Consider the following 19,589-nt stretch of genomic DNA (forward strand, 5'->3'; position numbering starts at 1 on the left):
TTCTGTATATGTGTGTGTCTCTCTCTCCACCTCTGCTCTGCTCATGCTGTGTCTCTCTCTCAAAAATAAACATTAAAAAAATTTTTTTGAGGGACATCTGGGTAGCTCAGTCGGTTAGCATTTGAGTCTTGATTTCAGCTCGGGTTGTGATCTTATGTTTTGTGGATTTGAGCCCCACGTTGGGCTCTGTGCTGACAGTGCAGAGCCTGCTTGGGATTCTTTCTCTCCCTGTCTCTGCCGCTGCCCCTCCCACCCCCATTAAATAAATAAACTTAAAAAAGAAAGAAATTTTGAGATATTACCAATTTTTGTTTTAGAGTAAGTTGTACCAATTTATACTCCCATCATCAAAGTATCAGAGTGCCCCTTCCCATAACTGCACCCATCCAGTATATTGGATTTTTTGACCTTTGGAATTATGATAAGTAGAAAATTATATCTTGATCCAGTTTTATTTTCTAAAAAATTTTTAAAGTAATCTCTGTGCCCATTGTGGGGCTTGAACTCACAAACCTGAGATCAAGAGTTGCATGTTCTACTGACTGAGCCAGCCAGGTGCCCCAGTCTTGGTCTAATTTTAAATTGTGTTTCTCTAATGAGTGAAGTTGAACGTATTTTCATATTTTTAAAAATTATATATGGAAGGGAAATTTCAAATGTGAGAGGAAAAATAGGAAAAGAGGTGTGCATATGTACGTATGTTTATATGTCTGGGAACTTAAAGGTATCCTTGCCTATTTTGTGCTATACTATTTAGTAATTAGAGGTGTTTTGTTTTGTTGTTGTTGTTTTTAATGTTTGTTAATTTTTGAGAGAGGGCACAAGCTGGAGAGGGGCAAAGAGAGAGGGAGACAGAAGATCTGCGCTGTCAGCACAGAGCCCCATGCTGGGCTTGAACCAATAAACTGTGAAGTCATGACCTGAGCTGAAGTCCTGAGCAGGAAAGGGACAGAGAAAGAGGGAGACACAGAATCTGAAGCAGGCTCCAGGCTCTGAGCTGTTGGCACAGAGCCTGACACGGGACTCGAACTCACGAGCTGTGAGATCATGACCTGAGCTGAAGTCAGAGGCTTAACTGACTGAGCCACCCAGGTGCCCCTAGAGTTGCTTTTTGATTGGAGGTAGGAATGGGTTCTGGGGTTAGAGGGTAGAGGAGAAAGTTTGGCAGTATGTAAGGAATGAAAGTGATTAGGGACATTAAAGAGATTGCTCGGTAACACTAAAGCCTAATTGGGATTGAAACCATGTGCTTATAGTTGCTTACAATGTACAATTTGAGTCTTTTTATCAGTAGTATTTAAGAGCTTTGGTTTAGAAAGTGAAGAGGTCAGATAGTTGGATGGATGGTATTTTGAAGGCTAGATGGGCACTCTGGGATCTTAGTGGCAGAGGACAGGAAGTGAAATCAAGAAAGAGATGATAATGAGGTGATAGTGGGGTGGTAGGACTAAGGGCTTCAGAGAGATGGACGAGATGGGGTTCTTCTTCCATAGTTTAGTCCTATTCTAATTCAGATCTCTTCCTCTTTACCTTTTTTGTTTTTTTTTTAATGTTTATTTTTTGAGAGAGATAAAGCATGAGTGTGGGAGGGGCAGAGAGAGAGGTAGTTGCAGAATCTGAAGCAGGCTCCAGACTTTGAGCAGTCAGCACAGAGCCCGACATGGGGCTTGACCTCACCAACTGTGAGATCATGACCTGAGCCAAAGTCGGACATTTAACTGACTGAGCCACCCAGGCGTCCCTCATCTACCTTTTATATGTCTCAGCTCGGGGATTGGAGCTGTCTGGATTCTATTCCTGATTCTAGATAGACCCTGGGAGTAATCCTCTTTCCCCTCTGCCTCTTTCTCTGCTCAGAAGGCACTCGTACCTACCTACTCTTTTAGATCCTTCAGAGTCTTGAGATCCTCTAGAGATCTGAGAACCAGAAACATCCCTTGATAGCTTGTTAGAACTGTAGAATTTCAGGCTTTGCTCTAGACTTGAATTAGAATCTCCATTTTAATAAAATCTCCAGGTGATTCATATGAATGTTGACGTTTGAGAAGCACTGCTATAGAGTAGATGAGATTAGAGTAGCTGTTAGGAGGGGATGGACATTACCTGAACGTTGAATTACTTCCAAGAGCTTGAAGTAGTAGTCTCTCAGCTTCTACAGGCTGCTCCTATCCCCCACAGGGAAGTGGTGGAATACATGGTCCAGCATTTCAAGCCTCAGATCTTTGGTGATCGCAAGCCTGTGTATGATGGGAAGAAGAACATTTACACTGTCACAGCACTGCCCATTGGCAATGAACGGGTAAGATGGGAGTCAGACTAGACCTGTGTCAGGGGTCTGGGGTGGGACAGAACTCGTTTAAGCCTATTAGAGTTTGGCAGTCTAGAAATCCTTTTCATCTTTTATGATGAGAAAGTGTGTATTAGGGTGAGGGATGGGTAGATGCTGATGTTTATTTAGCTTACTGTATGTCTGTCCCTACCCAAACAGACTGAGATTAGACTTAAAATAGACCTAAAGGACTTCTGCTAGGTGTGGTTGAGAGGGACAGAAGCACTGAACTAAGGTGGCTAGAGACTAAACGGCTGAATTTCCTCTGAAGTCTTCACTGTGAGCCCCTATCAGTTTAAGGAGCAGATTCTTGGCAGATCTGTGTGGTTGGGGACAGTTGGGGCAACACCGGGAATGTTGGATTGTTGGAAAGCATTGGCAATCCTTCACTCCTTTCTTTTGAAGGTTGACTTTGAGGTGACAATCCCTGGGGAAGGGAAGGATCGAATCTTCAAGGTCTCCATCAAGTGGCTAGCTATTGTTAGCTGGCGCATGCTCCATGAGGCCCTGGTTAGTGGCCAGATCCCTGTTCCCTTGGAGTCTGTGCAAGCCCTGGATGTGGCCATGAGGCACCTGGCATCCATGAGGTACTGGGTGTAGTTAGTATCTGGGCTAGTAGTGGTGGCAGAACTGCTATGTGGGGTTGGGGGGTAAAATGAGCACATACTAAGGTCCCACAGTATGCCTTTCAAATAAAACATTCTTTGAAGCCCTACCATATGCCAAGTGGTATGCATATACATTTAGGTGGTTTAAAGCCTTGGCCCTGTCCCTTTTAGATATCTTTGGACCTTCACCCCATCTGTCCCTGCAGGACAGAGAAAGGATAGAGACTTGCACAAGGTCAGTCATACAACTAGTAAAGGATCAGAGCTGGAATTAAAGCCCTGGTGTCCTGCCTTCCAGGCCAGGGCTCCTCCGTGCCCAGGATGCCTCACAGGGTGGGGGCCTGTGCCCGAGGGACCAGTTCTCTGCCTGTCCCTGCCAGGTACACCCCCGTGGGCCGCTCCTTCTTCTCACCGCCTGAGGGCTACTACCACCCGCTGGGGGGTGGGCGCGAGGTCTGGTTCGGCTTTCACCAGTCTGTGCGCCCTGCCATGTGGAAGATGATGCTCAACATTGACGGTGAGTGGGGAGAGCTATGGAGCCAGGGGCACCCTGAGTCCAGTGACCACACTCCCAGCCTCATCCCTCCCAGCTCTGCAACCACACTCCTAGTCTAATCCCTAAAGCCCTGGTACCCCTCCCCCATCCCGATACCCTATAAGGAAGAGGGTGTAAAGAACAGTGCCTCCATTTATACTGAAAGACTGAACCTAAGTTGAGCTCTACCCACCCTGTCCCCACAGTCTCAGCCACTGCCTTCTATAAGGCGCAGCCAGTGATTGAGTTCATGTGTGAGGTGCTGGACATCAGGAACATAGATGAGCAGCCCAAACCCCTCACGGACTCTCAGCGTGTGCGCTTCACCAAGGAGATCAAAGGTGAGGACCCAACCAGGTGGGGAAGGGAAACGGCACTACTTTCTCTTTAGTCCTAAAAGGAAATCCCCTTGGGATATGTTCAGGGGAGAGGCCAAGCCTTGTTGCATGAACAGCCTTTTCCAACCCTGACTGGCAGTGTGTGTATCCCAGGTCTGAAGGTGGAAGTGACCCACTGTGGACAGATGAAGAGGAAATACCGTGTGTGTAATGTTACCCGCCGCCCTGCCAGCCATCAGACGTGAGTTGACAGGCTGCTAAGCCATACCATTAGTGGAAGAGAGCTGATATTTCAGCATACTCCTTTCACTTCCTATGCCCTCCCCCACTGGTCCTGAGGATGAGCCCTGTTTTTCAAGATAAACTTTGGTATCCCTCCTCCAACCTTCCCAGATCCTTGATACTCTCCTTACCATTTTTACCTTCTTGGTCTCCACCTCTCCTCCTTGGTCCTTTATTATGGAGCAGGAGTCTTCCCCTGACTGCTGTCTCAGTTCTGTTCTTTCTCAACTTACTCTTCCACCTGAAAGAGAAAGCTAGGCTCCTGGGCTCATTCCATCTACCTTCTTGACCTTAGACTACTGGTCTGTGAGTGCCTATTGGATACTGGGCTTTATGCTCAGCACTAGAAATGCAAATGAGTCAGATATGGTCTTGACTGTTGTGGAACTTGCCTCTCAAATCTTTGGCTTTACTCTGGGAGCCCTGTATTGCCTGCTTTCCCATGAGTGGCAATGCTCAAAGAGTCTGGATAGGGATGAAGCCAAGTCTGGGACTTCCCATGGTTGTAAGTCTAAAGAGGTGGGATTAAATGCTGGGCCCTGACACCTTTTTCCCTTCACCCAAACAGGTTTCCCTTGCAGTTGGAGAGTGGACAGACTGTGGAGTGCACAGTGGCACAGTATTTCAAGCAGAAATATAACCTTCAGCTCAAGTATCCCCACCTGCCCTGCCTGCAAGTTGGCCAGGAACAAAAGCATACCTACCTGCCCCTAGAGGTGAGGCTGCCAAGTAATGGCTGGGCTGGAGAACAAGCATTGTACCTGCGCACTGATCATAAGAGTTCTGTTCTTCCATTCGTAGTCTCTTACTCTCATTTTGAAGTTAGGAAAATTGACATTCTGAGAGGTATGAGGTCATTCTGTGAAATGTAGGCCCCATTCTTACCTGCTACGTTCTTTCATTATCCCTCATCCTGCTCTCATGTTCTTTCAGGACTGCCAGGCAGAGGTAAAAGCTGTGTTTACTATTTAATAAATAATTAGTTCATTCAGGACAGATATTTCAGATACCCACATTCATGTCCTTTTAATTTCTCTTACCGTGTCTGGAGCTGGGGATCCTAAATGACCTAGAGATGTAAGTATACCTTATTTTGCAGAAAATGGAGATAGGTATTACCTATAATGTGAATTCTATTCATGTTATCAATGTGATGATCAATGTGTCCTTTTGAAAAAGTTTTAGTCCCAAGATTGATCGTATTTTTATGCTTCAGACCTTTGAAATCCTGCAATTAAAGAATAGTAATGCTATTTAAGCCATAGAATACAAATGCAGAGTCATTGGGCTGTATTTGATTTGGTATACACACACTAGCCAAAATGTCTTTGGAGAAATTATTGCTGACTACTTCATTGTTTAGTCTAGTGCTACCCAAAATGTGGTCTGTAGACCAATAGCATAGATATTACCTGGGTAGGAGCTTGTTTGAAATGCAGAATCTTAGGTTCCACCTAGAACTATTGAATCAAAATCTGTCTTAACAGAATCCAAAGAGGACTCATGAACATTCAAATTGGAGAAGCACTAACCTAGAATGACATCTTACTCTGTTCCCATAGCAGGAGTCAGATAGCTGGGACCAAAGCTCAAGCCTTCTGTGAGCTTCTAGGATTAAAAAAAAAATTTTTTTTTATGTTGATTTCATTTTTGAGAGACAGAGACAGAGTGCAAATGAGGGAAAGGCAGAGAGAGAGGGAGACACAATTCAGAGAAGGCTGCAAGCTCTGAGCTGTCAGCACAGAGCCTGATGCAGGGCTCAAAGCCGTGAACTGCAAGATCATGACCTGAGCCAAAGTCAGATGCTTAACTGACTGAACCACCCAGGAGCCCCTAGGATTTTAGAACTAGCCAGAGGGAATTAGGCTGAGAAGCGATGTGATCCCAAAACCCAAGAACTCTGACTTTAGTTAATAGCTGATGATACCTGGAAAGTGAGAGGAAGGCAGTATGTTCTTTTGAGGTGTAAACAAGAGTCTTCAGGGACAATCCCAGCTTAGGCTATCTACTGTAAGCTAAATTATGTTAAATATATTGTCAGCAAATTAACATTACTTTGTTGAAACATTAGTTTCCAAGGGGAAGAATTTATATAATGTATATTTTTATTCTTGTTGTTTGTTTATTTAACAAATATTTATTGAGCTCCTACCGTGTGTCATATGCTCTTTTAGGTGCCGGGAATGTAGAGATTAACAAGACAGACAAGGTCCCTGCTGTCACGGAGCTTACGTTCTAGAAGGGGGAGATAGACAATAAATTGATAAATAAGATAGTTTCAGATGGTGGTAAGTGGTATAAGAATAATAAAACAGATTAAGGGGATAGAGGTAAAGGAGGAGGGGGTTGGAGAGCCACTTTAGTCATTGTACTCAGGGAGGTCCTTTTGTAGGAGACATTTGAGTCCTAAACTATGAGATAGAACCAACCTCGTAATAACCTGAGGGAAGAACCTTTCAGGCAGGAGGTAAATAATAAGTACAAAGGCTCTAAAGCAGCAGGGAACTTGGATTTTTTGAGAAATAGAGAGAAGGCCATAGTGGCTGGCGTATGGTATATGAGGGGAAAAGTAGTAGGGGATGATTTCAGAGAGAGGTACAGGGTCTTATTATGTAGGCTTTTATAGCCAGGTGGGATTTTTTTAAGAATAACTTTATTGAAATATAATCCATATGCCATAAAATTTACCCTCTTCAAATGTACAATTCAGTGGTTTTTAGTATATTCAGAGTTGTATAACCATCATCATTATCTGATTGTAAAACATTTTCATCATCCCCAGAAGAAAACCCATACCCATTAGCAGTCACTTACATTCCTACTCTCTACCAACCAGCCCCTAGTAACCACTAATCTATTTCTGTCTTTGTGCATTTGTCTATTATGGACATTTCATATGAATGGAATTATATATGGCTTTCTTTTGACTGGCATATTCACTTAGCATAATGTCTTCAAGGTTCATTATACTGTAGCATGTGTCAGAATTTTCCTCCTTTTGAAGGCTGAATAATATTCTATGTATATACCACTTTAAAAAAAATGCATTCATTCATTGATGGACACTTAGGTTGTTTCTACTTGTTTAGCTGTTATGAATAATGCTGCTATGATTATATGTGTACAGTATTCATTCTAGTCTCTGCTTTCACTTTTCTTGAGTATATACTCAGAAGTGGATTTACTGAATCATGGTAATTCTGTGTTTAATTTTTTGAGGAATCCCCATACTGTTTTCTACAGTGGCTGTACCATTTTACATTCCACCAGCAATGCACAAGAGTTTCAATTTCTCCACATCCTTGCTTTAGTCTTTTCCTAGTGTTGATTCTGTAGCTGAAATCATCAATCAAGAATGCTACAACTTTAAGGTGCTTTTAAGAGAGCAACCTCGTAATTTTTGACAATTCTGGATTTTTATTAATTGAATTGACTAATTTGTGTATTCTTTGGGATATGGAATTTAAAGGCAGGTGACTTTGTTCTGCGTTTCCCTATCATTGTTCGGCATGAAGTTTGGAAATTAGAAGGAAAACCAGCACTTACATAGTGTTGGCCCTGTAGGAACAAGTTATATATTTCATTTTGTCTGAATCCTCACAACAACCCCCATAGATAGCTAATGCTTTCTCCCATGACTGAAATTAAAGAAGCATAGTCTCAGAGTAGTTAAGAGACCTGCCCAAGGTAATATCACCTAGAAATGGCAAAGCTGGGCTTCAGATTCAAATCTTCCCAACCTGCTGGCTCTCTCTACTCTCCAAAAAGGCTTCCTGTTCAATGGCATCCTGAATATACTATATTGGGGAATGGAAGTCTTTCACATTGCTAGAAAGTCTTTTCTGATCTCCACTGTGTTCTCTTGGGCCTCAAACAGAGGAACACATGACAGGATATTCCTCACACCAACAGAGGATGCTGTCAGCCAACTGAGACAGTGATTTCTGTAGTCCAGGGCTCAGTGATCATCTATAGGCTGGGGCTCAAGCATTAAGAATCATTTCTAGTTTTCCTGGTGAGTTGCAGGGGAGCAACTGACTGCTTGTCACCATTGGAGAGCTGTCTATTACCTTAAGAATCCAGTTTGTGTATATTGAGTTTTTTAGTATGCAGAAGAGCTGTTTACTGGGTCATTTGGTAAATAATAATTTATGCTAGAGTTTACTGAGTGTTTAATGTGTTCCAGAATTGTACTCAGTCCTTTAAGTGCTTTATTTTATTTAGTCTCCAAACAGCCCTATGAGTTTGTTTCTGTTCTCCCCAATTAACATGAGACCTGGGCCCAGATCTGGCTCTGGATCCCAACCTCTTAATGACAAAGTGGCTATATTGCCTTTGTATTGCAAGTGGATATTTTCTAACTTACCTATCTCTGCACAGGGGATTTTGCAGTCCCCTTCCCAGGGCTGACAGCCAAGGTCTCTTCCCTTATTGTGGGGCTCTGGGTACAGGGTGGACTGTACTCAAGCCAGAGCTACCTGTCCTTCTCGTTTCCTCAGGTCTGTAACATTGTGGCTGGGCAGCGCTGCATTAAGAAGTTGACCGACAACCAGACTTCGACCATGATAAAGGCTACAGCTAGGTCGGCCCCAGACAGACAGGAGGAGATTAGCCGCCTGGTCAGTAGGGCTGCAGAGAAATAAATGTATGCTTGGTTGCTCAGTCATTGGGGCCCCTGGTAGCATAGATGCTTTTCTGCCTTGGCAGGATCCTCAGGAGAACACAAGTCTGGATTTCTTGCCTGGGATTCCATAGGACTGCTCTTGTTTCTTGACCCTGTAGCTACTTGGCTTCCTATTTCTTTTTCCCTCCTGTATTACTTCCCTGTGTTATCCACTCCCACTTACTTCATTTTCCACTTTCCCCCCTTTTTTAGGGCTATTACTTGCCAGCCCCAGCTGCTCTTCAGGGCTTTCTCCTTGGGACCCAGAGGGTGAGCAGTATTGCCAAGCTGCTGCTCCCCTGAGATCCCCTTCTTTTGTCTTACAGATGAAGAATGCCAGCTACAATCTAGATCCCTACATCCAGGAATTTGGGATCAAAGTGAAGGATGACATGACGGAGGTGACAGGGCGAGTGCTGCCGGCGCCCATCTTGCAGTACGGCGGCCGGGTGAGCAGGGTCAGGGCCAGACAACATCTCTGGGGCATATGGTGGGGGGAGTTGGGTTATGTTTCCAGGGGCTTTTGTTCCCCTACTCACCTGGCTCTACTGAGGCTCACCTGGACGCCCCCTCTGCCTATCCCCAGAACCGGGCCATTGCCACACCTAATCAGGGTGTCTGGGACATGCGGGGAAAACAATTCTACAATGGGATTGAGATCAAAGTCTGGGCCATCGCCTGCTTCGCACCCCAAAAGCAGTGTCGAGAAGAGGTGCTCAAGTAAGGAGGGTTGGGTGTATGGGTGGAAGGGTGGGAAGGACCTTAGAGCTGCCTACCTTCCCCTACCCACAAAGAGCCAAGATTTGTTCTGTAGTCTCTTCTTTCTGACTTTTGACCCTGCTTCCCTGTTCTTTCTGGCTCAAACTTTTACCTGCTCCTTTTCTGTCCATCTGCGGTCAGAAGTCTTGATGAAGAGCTGTATCTGTGTCAGAGATGATTTCAGGGCATGAATCTCCTGAGGGGGGCCTGAATTATTTTATTGTTATAATTATTAACATTGGTAGTAAATAATAGTAGTGATGACCATAGTGTTGTACCAGCACCATACCTAATTTTATGTTCTCTCATTTCATCTTCACAGTGAGTAGGTGGTGGTATTTCCATTTTTAGGAAACTGAGGCTCAAAGAGTATCTTGTACAAGGTTTGCATATCAAGAAAGTGTCAGAGTTGGGATCAAATTAGATCTGAGGTTTCTAAGTTTCTATTCCTCATTGGAAACAAAAGCTCATCTGGTTCTCTGAGCTATTCTCTCCTATACATACAATTTTTTCATTCAAGTCCAAGTGACCTGAATTAGATGAACATGAGTTGTAAGGGCCTCTTAGCTACCTGTGGCTGAGAGACTAGGAATAGATGACAGCAATGAAGAAAATGATACAGCCAAATGGTTTAAAGGAACATTTTAGGGGAGTAATGGTCTTGGGTGAATGAGTAAATAGTAAAGAAGTAACTGACTTTTCCCTGCAGTCTTATTATAATTATTATTATTTTTTTAATGTTTTATTATTTATTTTTGAGAGTGAGAGGGACAGAACACAAGTGGGGAAGGGAAAGAGAGAGAGAGGGAGACACAGAATTCAAAGCTTTCTGAACTGTCAGCACAGAGCCTGATGTGGGGCTTGAACTCACCAACTGTGAGATCATGACCTGAGCCAAAGTTGGACTCTTAACCGACTGAGCCACCCAGGCACTCCCCCTGCAGTCTTATTATTAATGCGGTATTTCAAATACCACAAAATTAACCCATTTAAAGTGTACAGTTGATTAGTGCCTGCATTCTTTTGAAGCAGTGCCTTCTTATTCACTCTGCGTCCAGAATAGGGTCAGTGCACTCCTAGGCGGAGGAAGAGCTGGTGGAGCTGACCACTTTCGTTATTGACAAGGATGATAGAGCTTTGTTCCCTGGCAGGTTCAGCTGGCTTTGGGATTTTAATGAGAATTAGTTACAATAGCACCTGATGAATGTGGGGACTCTGGCTGCCCTGCCTGTCCTTCTCCCCTCTGCTCTCACAGATGCACGACTACTACCATCATACTTACAGTTTCTTTTAAATGAGTTCCTCTTGTCTCCTTTCCTGGGTTTTTGGGACTTTAGCACCATTTGGGTCAAGCCATTCCTAGCCTCGGCCTAACATTGGAGAGTTGGCCCACAGCAATATTGGAAAGGCTCCCAGCTCTCTGCCTTTGTGTCACCTTATTGGAAGATAAATGCTTTTGTGTGCTTCTCTCTTATTCCCATGTCCAGTTCGAGAAACAATCCATTGTTTTGGATATTTTGGGGTACAGAAACTAATAAACCTAGAATCTTGGAATTGGGAGTCAGTTCATCAGACATCCCATTCTCTCAGTATCCTCAGATGCAAGGGGTAAGAATATGGCTTGTATACCTGCGTCAGTGGTACCTAGTTGGATGTTTGGTTCTAGGCTAAAGATTAAAATCTGGGAGTCTGAAGGTATGGCAGTGGATGAGATTGTCCAGGGAAAATGTAAATAGTGAACAGAAGCTAAAGACAGAACTCTGAGAATCTAGAAAGGAAATAGAGCAAAGTTCCTAACTGTGTATGAGGGATGGGATCCCCAGAGTACAGGAAAAGGCATCCTTTCTACTGAGACAGAGGGAGAAGAGGTGGCTATGGAGGTGTATAAATTGGTAATTGGGGATGGATGAGGGTGTCCTAGGGTCAACCCTCAGCATTTTACTTCTGGCTAAAGAAGTCTTGTTACCTCAGCTATATCACTTTTAGGACAGGATTTCAAGACCTTCTCCATTCTAGACTTCTTTAAACACATCGTGGTCCCCAGCACAGGACACAATATACCAAGTGTGATCTGGTGGTAGAGAGAAGATTGGGAATACCACTTTCTTTGAAGTAGAGACCCACTTACTAAATTTGACTTATTAAATTTGATGTTCCTTTATATCCTCAATCCTAGTTCCATTCCTGCCTTCTGATGTAGCCACTGTCATGAACTATCATGACCTTCCTATCTAATTTATATATTTTGTAAACCTATATATATATGCTTTTAAATTTTATATAATAGTATCATACTGTATTTATTTTGTGTGTGTGTTTACTAAATATGTTAAAAAATATTTATTTTCTTACTATATAGACTTTTGAATCTATCGTATTGCTATTTGTATGGTATATAATGTCCCCTAAACAATTCCTTTTATTGTCTACTTGTATATTGCTTTTAATCTGAATGTAGGATTTTCACAAGTTAAATTTCCTGCTACCCATTTCAATTTGTTACTGTATTTATGTAGTTAGATTTTTTAAAATCTACTACACATGTACCCTTTCTTCCTTTCGTAGGGCAAAGCCCTAAAGCCAAAGAAAAGAAGCTTGTTTAATTATTTGCTCTTAGGTCTCAAAGAATCAGTAGGGGAGGAGGGAATTCATTTTTACTGAGCACCTCCTGTGCTGTGATCACTGTTGGAGCTTCTTTTAATATGAGCAGAAGCCTTTCTCTTGGGCATTTGCCTATTGCTATGGACTTAGTGCACAGGAATCAATTGCTGATTGGGACAAGGTGGAGACTCAATTCCCACAGATTCTTTCTCTGGGCTCCCTTGGCTCTCTGTTTGCACCATTAAATACTTAGCAAGCTTGGTTTTGTCCTACTCAACTACAAATGTGTTTTTTACACTGGCTGTGATCATATCTCATTTATCTCAGAATCTCTCAGTGGTTATCATAGTGCTAGGTACCTAAGATGGAGGCATTTATTCAGAGGTATTAAAGTGGGACTCACTGCCTCCTGTCATGATCATACTTGTGCTGCAGGAACTTCACAGACCAGCTGCGGAAGATTTCCAAGGATGCAGGGATGCCCATCCAGGGCCAGCCTTGCTTCTGCAAATATGCGCAGGGGGCAGACAGCGTGGAGCCCATGTTCCGGCATCTCAAGAACACCTACTCAGGGCTGCAGCTCATTATCGTCATCCTGCCAGGGAAGACGCCAGTGTATGGTACAGTTCTCTGGGGACAGTGATAATGAAGATAGGACTCTTCTCAGGGTAGCTCCCTGGAGGCTCCCAGGGAGGACTCAGTGTGGGTTCTTTGATCTAGCCAGAGTTCTTCCTTAATGTCATTATTCCTTTTATAGGAGAAATATCAGCCTATATGAGCCATTGAATCATCCCAGGTCCTGCTTACCTGCTCACACTCCATCCCAGTAACATTTACTGGGATCCTCTGGGTTCTGGTCTTTATGCCAGGCAAAGCTGGGCCAGATAGAGAAATGGGTCAGTCCAGACTCCTGTTCCTAGGAGTGTGTTGTCTACCAGGACATCGTAAAGCACACTCAAGTGGAATTTGTGGTGGCTCTGTAAGTGGTCTGTTGCCTGGGAATGACTTGGACTTTCTGAGAAGCTTTCTTCTCTCCCACTTTTAAGGAGAGGGGTGACAATATATAACTCTGGCACAGTTCTTTTACTCTCTTTTCCCTCCACGTCTCCAGTTTCAAAGGAAGAGCTGTTCCTCCTCTTACCTTGTTCAACCCTTGTATGCGCTTATTCCTATCTCATCCTGCTACTTTTGGGACTTCATACCCTTTAACCCTCCAACTTCTTCAGTTTCCCCACCCAAGAGCACATTACCACAATCATGCCATCTCCTTTAGCTTTTGTCTTCCTATTTTCTTGATTTTCTTCATCATACCTTTTGAATGTGTTCTCTACATTTTCTAGGCCATTTCCTCACCAGCTACTTACTCCTTTGCGTCTTTCATCTGTCTTCTAACTTTCTCCTAAACTTCCCTTGCAGAAAGCTATCTGTGACCTTTCTCACTTCTCTTGACTTCTGATATTTTCTCCTGTCTCTCTCGAATTACTTTTGTCATTACCAGATATGCCTGGTATTTTCCAGATTTCTGTATCCTGCCTTCTCTGTCTTTACATTCTAGTGAAATTTTCATTTATTTCAGTTGCTTAAATCATCACCTATTATTATATGCTATCATGTATTATTAAAATCTTGATCCAATCCTTTACCTCTGTCTCTCATTTGTTGCTTTTGACCTTTTTCCCTTCTATAGGAGTTTATTGATTACCTACTATGTGTGAGAAATACTGTGCTAGGTCCTAAATGCGTTGGTGAATAAAATGGATATATTGTCTCCTCTTGTAATGTGTTTTGGTGGACCATGTCTTTAGTATCTTCTCCTGTCTTTATTAGTAAGCTCTTATCTTTACTTCTTCTGTGTTTGGCATCATAATTGCTTCTGAGTACCTTTATCCAAATTCTGGAGGCAGTCTGTCTTCTCGTTGCTTCATCTCCAGTGTTCTTTTTTACAGTTTTAAGATACATTCTCTGGTCTCCACCCATACTTTTCAACTTAATTTTAACATTTCTCCTTTTTCTTTTTTCATTTAAATGTTTGTTTATTTATCTTTGAGAAGGAGCACAAGTGGGGTAGGAGCAGAGAGAGAAAGAGAGCACAAGTAGGGGCAGAGAGAGGGGGAGACACAGAATACGAAGCAGGCTCCAGGATCCTAGCTGTAAGCACAGAGCCTCATGCGGGGCTTGAACCCACAAACTGTGAGATTGTGACCTGAGCCGAAGTTGGGCACTTAACTGACTTAGCCACCCACGTGCCCCTCTTCTTAAGTCTTTCTTGAATAGGTTACTTGATGAGACCTTTTGTGACTCTACTCCTAAAAAAACCTTCATTGGCTCAAATTCACAAAATAAAAATTTTTCAGGGTCCTGATCTATGTTTAACTTTTCAGCTTTATCTTGTATTGTTCCCTTTGCCACACATACTGGAATGATCACTTTTTCTGGAATTAGATAGAATTTGAAATAGATTTTAATCCTGGTGATGCCAGTTTACTGATATAGGCAAATTACCTAACCTTTCTGAGCCTCATGAATTAATTATATAAAAAGCAGCATGTAGGGGCGCCTGGGTGGCGCAGTCGGTTAAGCGTCCGACTTCAGCCAGGTCACGATCTCGCGGTCCGTGAGTTCGAGCCCCGCATCGGGCTCTGGGCTGATGGCTCAGAGCCTGGAGCCTGTTTCCAATTCTGTGTTTCCCTCTCTCTCTGCCCCTCCCCCGTTTATGCTCTGTCTCTCTCTGTCCCAAAAATAAATAAACGTTGAAAAAAAAAAAATTTAATAAAAAAAAAAAAAAAAAAAAAAAAAAAAAGCAGCATGTATGGCTCAATTGGTTAAGTGTCCGACTCTTGATTTCAGCTCAGGTCATGATCTCAACAGTTGTGGGTTCAAGTGCCTGGTCGGACTCTGTGCTAACAGTGCAGAAACTGCTTTGGATTCTCTGTTTTCTCCTCCCCTGTTTGTGCGTGCACTCTCTCTCTCTCTCTCTCTCTCTCTCTCTCTCTCAAAAATAAATAAACGATAAAGCAACATGTAACAGTGCTTACCACACTGTAGATACTGTAGATGCTCATTTCTTGCCTGTGCTTTCTATTCTCTGGTTTTGCTTACCTCATTTGCCTTTGTCTAAAATATCTAATTACTCTTCTTATTCCCCATGTTGCCCTTAAAATTCTCTCTATCCTTCAAGTCCCAGTTTAAATGTATTTATTCCAGGGGCACCTGGGCGGCTCAGTTGGTTAAGCATCTGACCTCGGCTCAGGTCATGATTTCACGGTTGAAGCCCCACATCGGGCTCTGCGCTGACAGCTTAGAGCCTGAAGCCTGCTTTGGATTCTGTGTCTCCCTCTCTCTCTGCCCCTTTCCCCACGTGTGCGTGCTCTCTCTGTCTCTCTGTCTCTCTCACTCTTCCTCACAAAAATAAAGTTATTAATAAATATACTTATTCCCGGAAGCCATCTCTTATCCTACCTAGAAGATAAATCTTTCTGGAAATTGTATCAGGCTGCTGATCAGTTACTACCTACCTTGATATTATTTTGAGCATAGGGTAGATCTTATTTTGCTCTGAAACCTTCTTTCCTCTGCACATATAAGGTGGAACCTTCCATTGACATGATACTTAATAATTGCTTATGTAGTGAAGTTGGTTGATCTTCAATCCAAGTCTCTCTTGGCCATTAAATTGATGGCCCTTGGATGCAAAATAAGGATATTTTTTAGGAGAACTGCCTTGAGTAATTATCCACATTTCTGGTTCCCTCCAGCAAAGGGGAGAATCCAGTATTTGTTTTGCTTGGAAAGTAGTATAATGTAGTATAGCATGCTTGGGGAGGTCAGTGCTTACTCAGAGAATTTTCCCCACCCTGGGCTCAGTAATGTTATACCTCTGTCCAGTCTCAGACTTGATTAGGATTTTGGGCTTCTTCTACTTACATACTGTTTCTTGATTATACCACTTGGACAACTTAGCCAATTGTCTAGGAATTAAGCCAGCAGATGAGAAGAGCAGTTAGATTCTTCTAAAGACCCCTACCTTCCCTCCCTGGAGGCCAAAGCAAGGTCAGTTGCATTGTGCCTGCCCTAAGAATATAGAAGGACAGTGTGACATTTGCCCCGTTCTGATCTGGTACTGTATCTCAACCTGTCCTTAGCATTTTCAACTCCATACTTTCCACTAAATTGATACTATTGCCTTTTTTTTAAACGTAAACTTTTTATTGTAGTATACATATAGAAATCTTAAGAGTTCAGTTCACTGAATTTTGACAAAATGTCACACCAGGGTAACCAGTACCCAGTTTGGGAAACAAAACATTACTATAACCTCAGGCTGCTGGTCACTACAACTCCCCATTAGTGGTAATCGCTTTTCTGGCTTCTAATATCATGGATTAGTTTTGACAGTTTTTGAACTTTATAGAAATGAATTGTTTATTATGTACTTTTTGGTGTCTGGCTTTTACTCACTATTATGTTTGTGAGATTCAACATGTTTGTTGTAGTTTGTTGCAGTTTTTCCATCATATTGAGTAAAATACAGTTTACATGTATTTATCCATTCTACTGTCAGTGGACATATTTGCATTGTTTCCAGTTTTTACTATTATAAATAATGCCTCAGTGAACATTCTTGTACATATCCTTTGAACATATATACCCATTTCGATTGGGTGTGTATCTAGGAGGGATTTATATATATATATATAATTTTTTTTTTTTTTTTTTTTTGAGAGTGCACAAGCAGAGGAGGGGCAGAGGGAGAGAGACAGAATCCTAAGCAGGCTTTTTGCCCAGTGCAGAAAGACATGGGGCTTGATCCCACAACCATGAGATCATGACCTGAGCCAAAATCAAGAGTCAGATGCTCAGCCAGCTGAGCCACCCAAGCACTCAAAGAGGGAAGTGTACGCTTTACACTTAAACCAGCAGTGTATGAGACTTCTAGATATTTTATATCCTTACCCAAATTGGTATTCTCTCTTTCATTTTAGCCGTTTTTGTGGTATTCCATAATAATTGTGTTGTGCTTTTAATTTGATTTCTCTGATGATTGATAAAGTTGGATATCTTTTTATATGTCTATTGGCTATTTCAGTAGCCTCCTTTGTAAAGTGCCTGCTCAAGTCTTTCCCTTTTTTTCCTTTGCCTTAACTACTTTTTTCTTACTGATTAATAGATGTTCTTTATAATTCCTTTACTTAATACGTATGTGCATTATACATATCTTCTGTGCTTTGTGGCTTGTCTTTTTGCTTTCTTAATGGAGTCTTTTGTTGAACAGAAATTTAAAATTTTAATGTAGTTCAATTTGTGTAATATTTTTTCTTTATGGCTAGTACTTTCTGCATTCTGTTTAAGAAATCCCAAGATCATAAAATAATGGTCTATGTTTTCTTTAAAAAAATTATATATATATAAATATTATATAATATGTATTTTATATATATATATATATATATATATATATATATATGATTTTAACCTTTCACATATAGAACTGGTCTATCTCCTTCAGAAACTCTTGCTTTCTTCATCTCTTGGCAGCGGTTCCTCTGCTGGTGCAAAGCCTAGAATCTCAGCCTCCTGTCCATACCTAGAATCAGCAAATGTACCCAGGGTAAAAGCAGTTGCAGAAGACAGCTCACCTTGGTGAGATTCTGTTCCTCTCTGGAGTTTTTGCCCTTCAGTTCTTGTCTGAGCACCTCTCTGCTGCCTTCAGAAGAGGATTTCTGTATTTTGTCTGGCTTTTCTGAATGTTCTCTGCAGAAGCACTGGTTTGCCACTAACTACTCCATCTCTCTTAACAGTGGAAATGATCATTTTAGCTTTTTAAACATGCTCAGTCTCTCTCATTGAAAACATGCTAAATCCTTCATTGATCCCACATCTCCTCCTTGGTACTTTGTAACACCTAAATAGTTTTTGCCTTTATGCATTACCAATGTCAATCCAAAGGGCGTTTCTGGTCCTTATTTTACTTGATCTTTAGTAGCATTGACTTTGTTGAACACTTGCTCCTTTTTGAAATACTCTCTCCCCTTGGCACTCATGATACAACACTGTGTTCCTCCTAGTTCTCTGTATGCTTCTCCTTTGCAGACTCATCTTCTTAAACGTTCTGCAAATATTGAGAGTTCCTCAAGATTCAGGTCTAAGCCCTCTTTTCATCTGTTCTCTTCCTTGATGATCTCATCAAGATCATGCCTTCAATTACTGCCTGTACCTGAACAGCTGACAAATTTGCATCTCCTTTCAGACTGTTGAGCTTTCAACTACTATTCTCATTTGTCTAGTTGATACCACTGGGATGACCAAAAGCACTTCAAACTCAAACTATCTCAAAATTATTACAAAAGCTAGAAACTTGAAGTTAACCATAAAAATTCTTTTTCCTTGCTCACATATATCATCACTGAGTCCCTTAAATATCTCTTGAAATCAGTTTCTTTCCATCTAAGCAGCTGTCTTAGTACACGCTACCCTCATTTCTTGCTAGATCAGTCTAATGACCACATTGTTTCTCTTATACCATGGTTCGTTTGGTCTCCTTTTTAGTTTCGTTGGCCTTTCAATTTCTCAAACATATCTCTTAGAGTGAATTTTTGGATGGTGTTGCCTCTGCCTGGAATGTTCTCTCCCAACTCTGCCTCTCTCTCTTTTTGTTTTTTGTTTTTAATTTTTAATGTTCATTTTTGAGAGAGAGAGAGACAGAGTGCTAGTGGGGAGGGGCAGAGAGAGAGGGAGACATAGAATCCAAAGCAGGCTTCAAGCTCCAAGCTGTCAGCACAGAGCCTGACATAGGGCTCAAACCACGAGATCATGATCTGTGCTGAAGTCGGACACTTAACCAACTGAGCCACCCAGGTGCCCCACTCCGCCTCTCTTCTAAGTCCTTTTCTATCTTTAGGTTTCATTTCAATCATTACTTACTTAATCCTTTCCTGACTGGGTTATTGCCTGCTATTAAATGCTCTCATAGCTTCATGAAGTTTTCTGTTGTAGCATTGATCATTTTACTTTTCATGACTTAAGATTAGTCACTAGAAAGTAACCTCTGATTAGTGACCCTATGTGTTTCTGGTTATCATTGTGTTCCTACCACCTCATATACTGCCTGACATCTAATCAGCATTCAGTAAATATTTGTTGAATGCACTAATCACTTCTCTCCCTGCTCATAGCTGAAGTGAAACGTGTTGGAGATACACTCTTGGGAATGGCTACACAGTGTGTGCAAGTGAAGAATGTGGTCAAGACCTCGCCTCAGACCCTGTCCAACCTCTGCCTGAAGATCAATGTCAAACTTGGTGGCATTAACAACATCCTAGTCCCACACCAGCGGTATGAACTCTATTGCCCACTTGCCTTGCCAAGCAAGGTATCATGGTGGGGACTGACAAAGAGATAGGACCCTGGCCAGGGAGAATCAATCAGACACAAAGGAGAGGTGACCAAAATGAGTGCTAGATGGTGCCAGGAGAAG

General features: G+C 42.2%; 1 protein-coding gene across 4 annotated transcripts in view; it reads left to right on the forward strand.

The window, feature by feature from the left end:
- Positions 1–19,589, forward strand: part of AGO1 (argonaute RISC component 1) — a 36,904-nt gene that overhangs the window by 6,715 nt on the left and 10,600 nt on the right. For 2 of the 4 annotated variants that reach the window (XM_030325231.1, XM_030325233.1), the window contains exons 3-13: positions 2,179–2,299; positions 2,735–2,916; positions 3,318–3,454; positions 3,679–3,813; positions 3,964–4,051; positions 4,661–4,808; positions 8,592–8,711; positions 9,082–9,213; positions 9,342–9,475; positions 12,551–12,735; positions 19,288–19,447. In XM_030325231.1, the coding sequence (XP_030181091.1) occupies positions 2,179–2,299; positions 2,735–2,916; positions 3,318–3,454; positions 3,679–3,813; positions 3,964–4,051; positions 4,661–4,808; positions 8,592–8,711; positions 9,082–9,213; positions 9,342–9,475; positions 12,551–12,735; positions 19,288–19,447 (1,542 nt within the window). The remainder of the gene's footprint in view (positions 1–2,178; positions 2,300–2,734; positions 2,917–3,317; positions 3,455–3,678; positions 3,814–3,963; positions 4,052–4,660; positions 4,809–8,591; positions 8,712–9,081; positions 9,214–9,341; positions 9,476–12,550; positions 12,736–19,287; positions 19,448–19,589) is intronic. The other 2 variants (XM_030325232.1, XM_030325234.1) reach the window with 1 other exon arrangement.

The sequence above is a fragment of the Lynx canadensis genome, chromosome C1 (assembly GCF_007474595.2).
Source record: "Lynx canadensis isolate LIC74 chromosome C1, mLynCan4.pri.v2, whole genome shotgun sequence".
NCBI lineage: Eukaryota > Metazoa > Chordata > Mammalia > Carnivora > Felidae > Lynx > Lynx canadensis.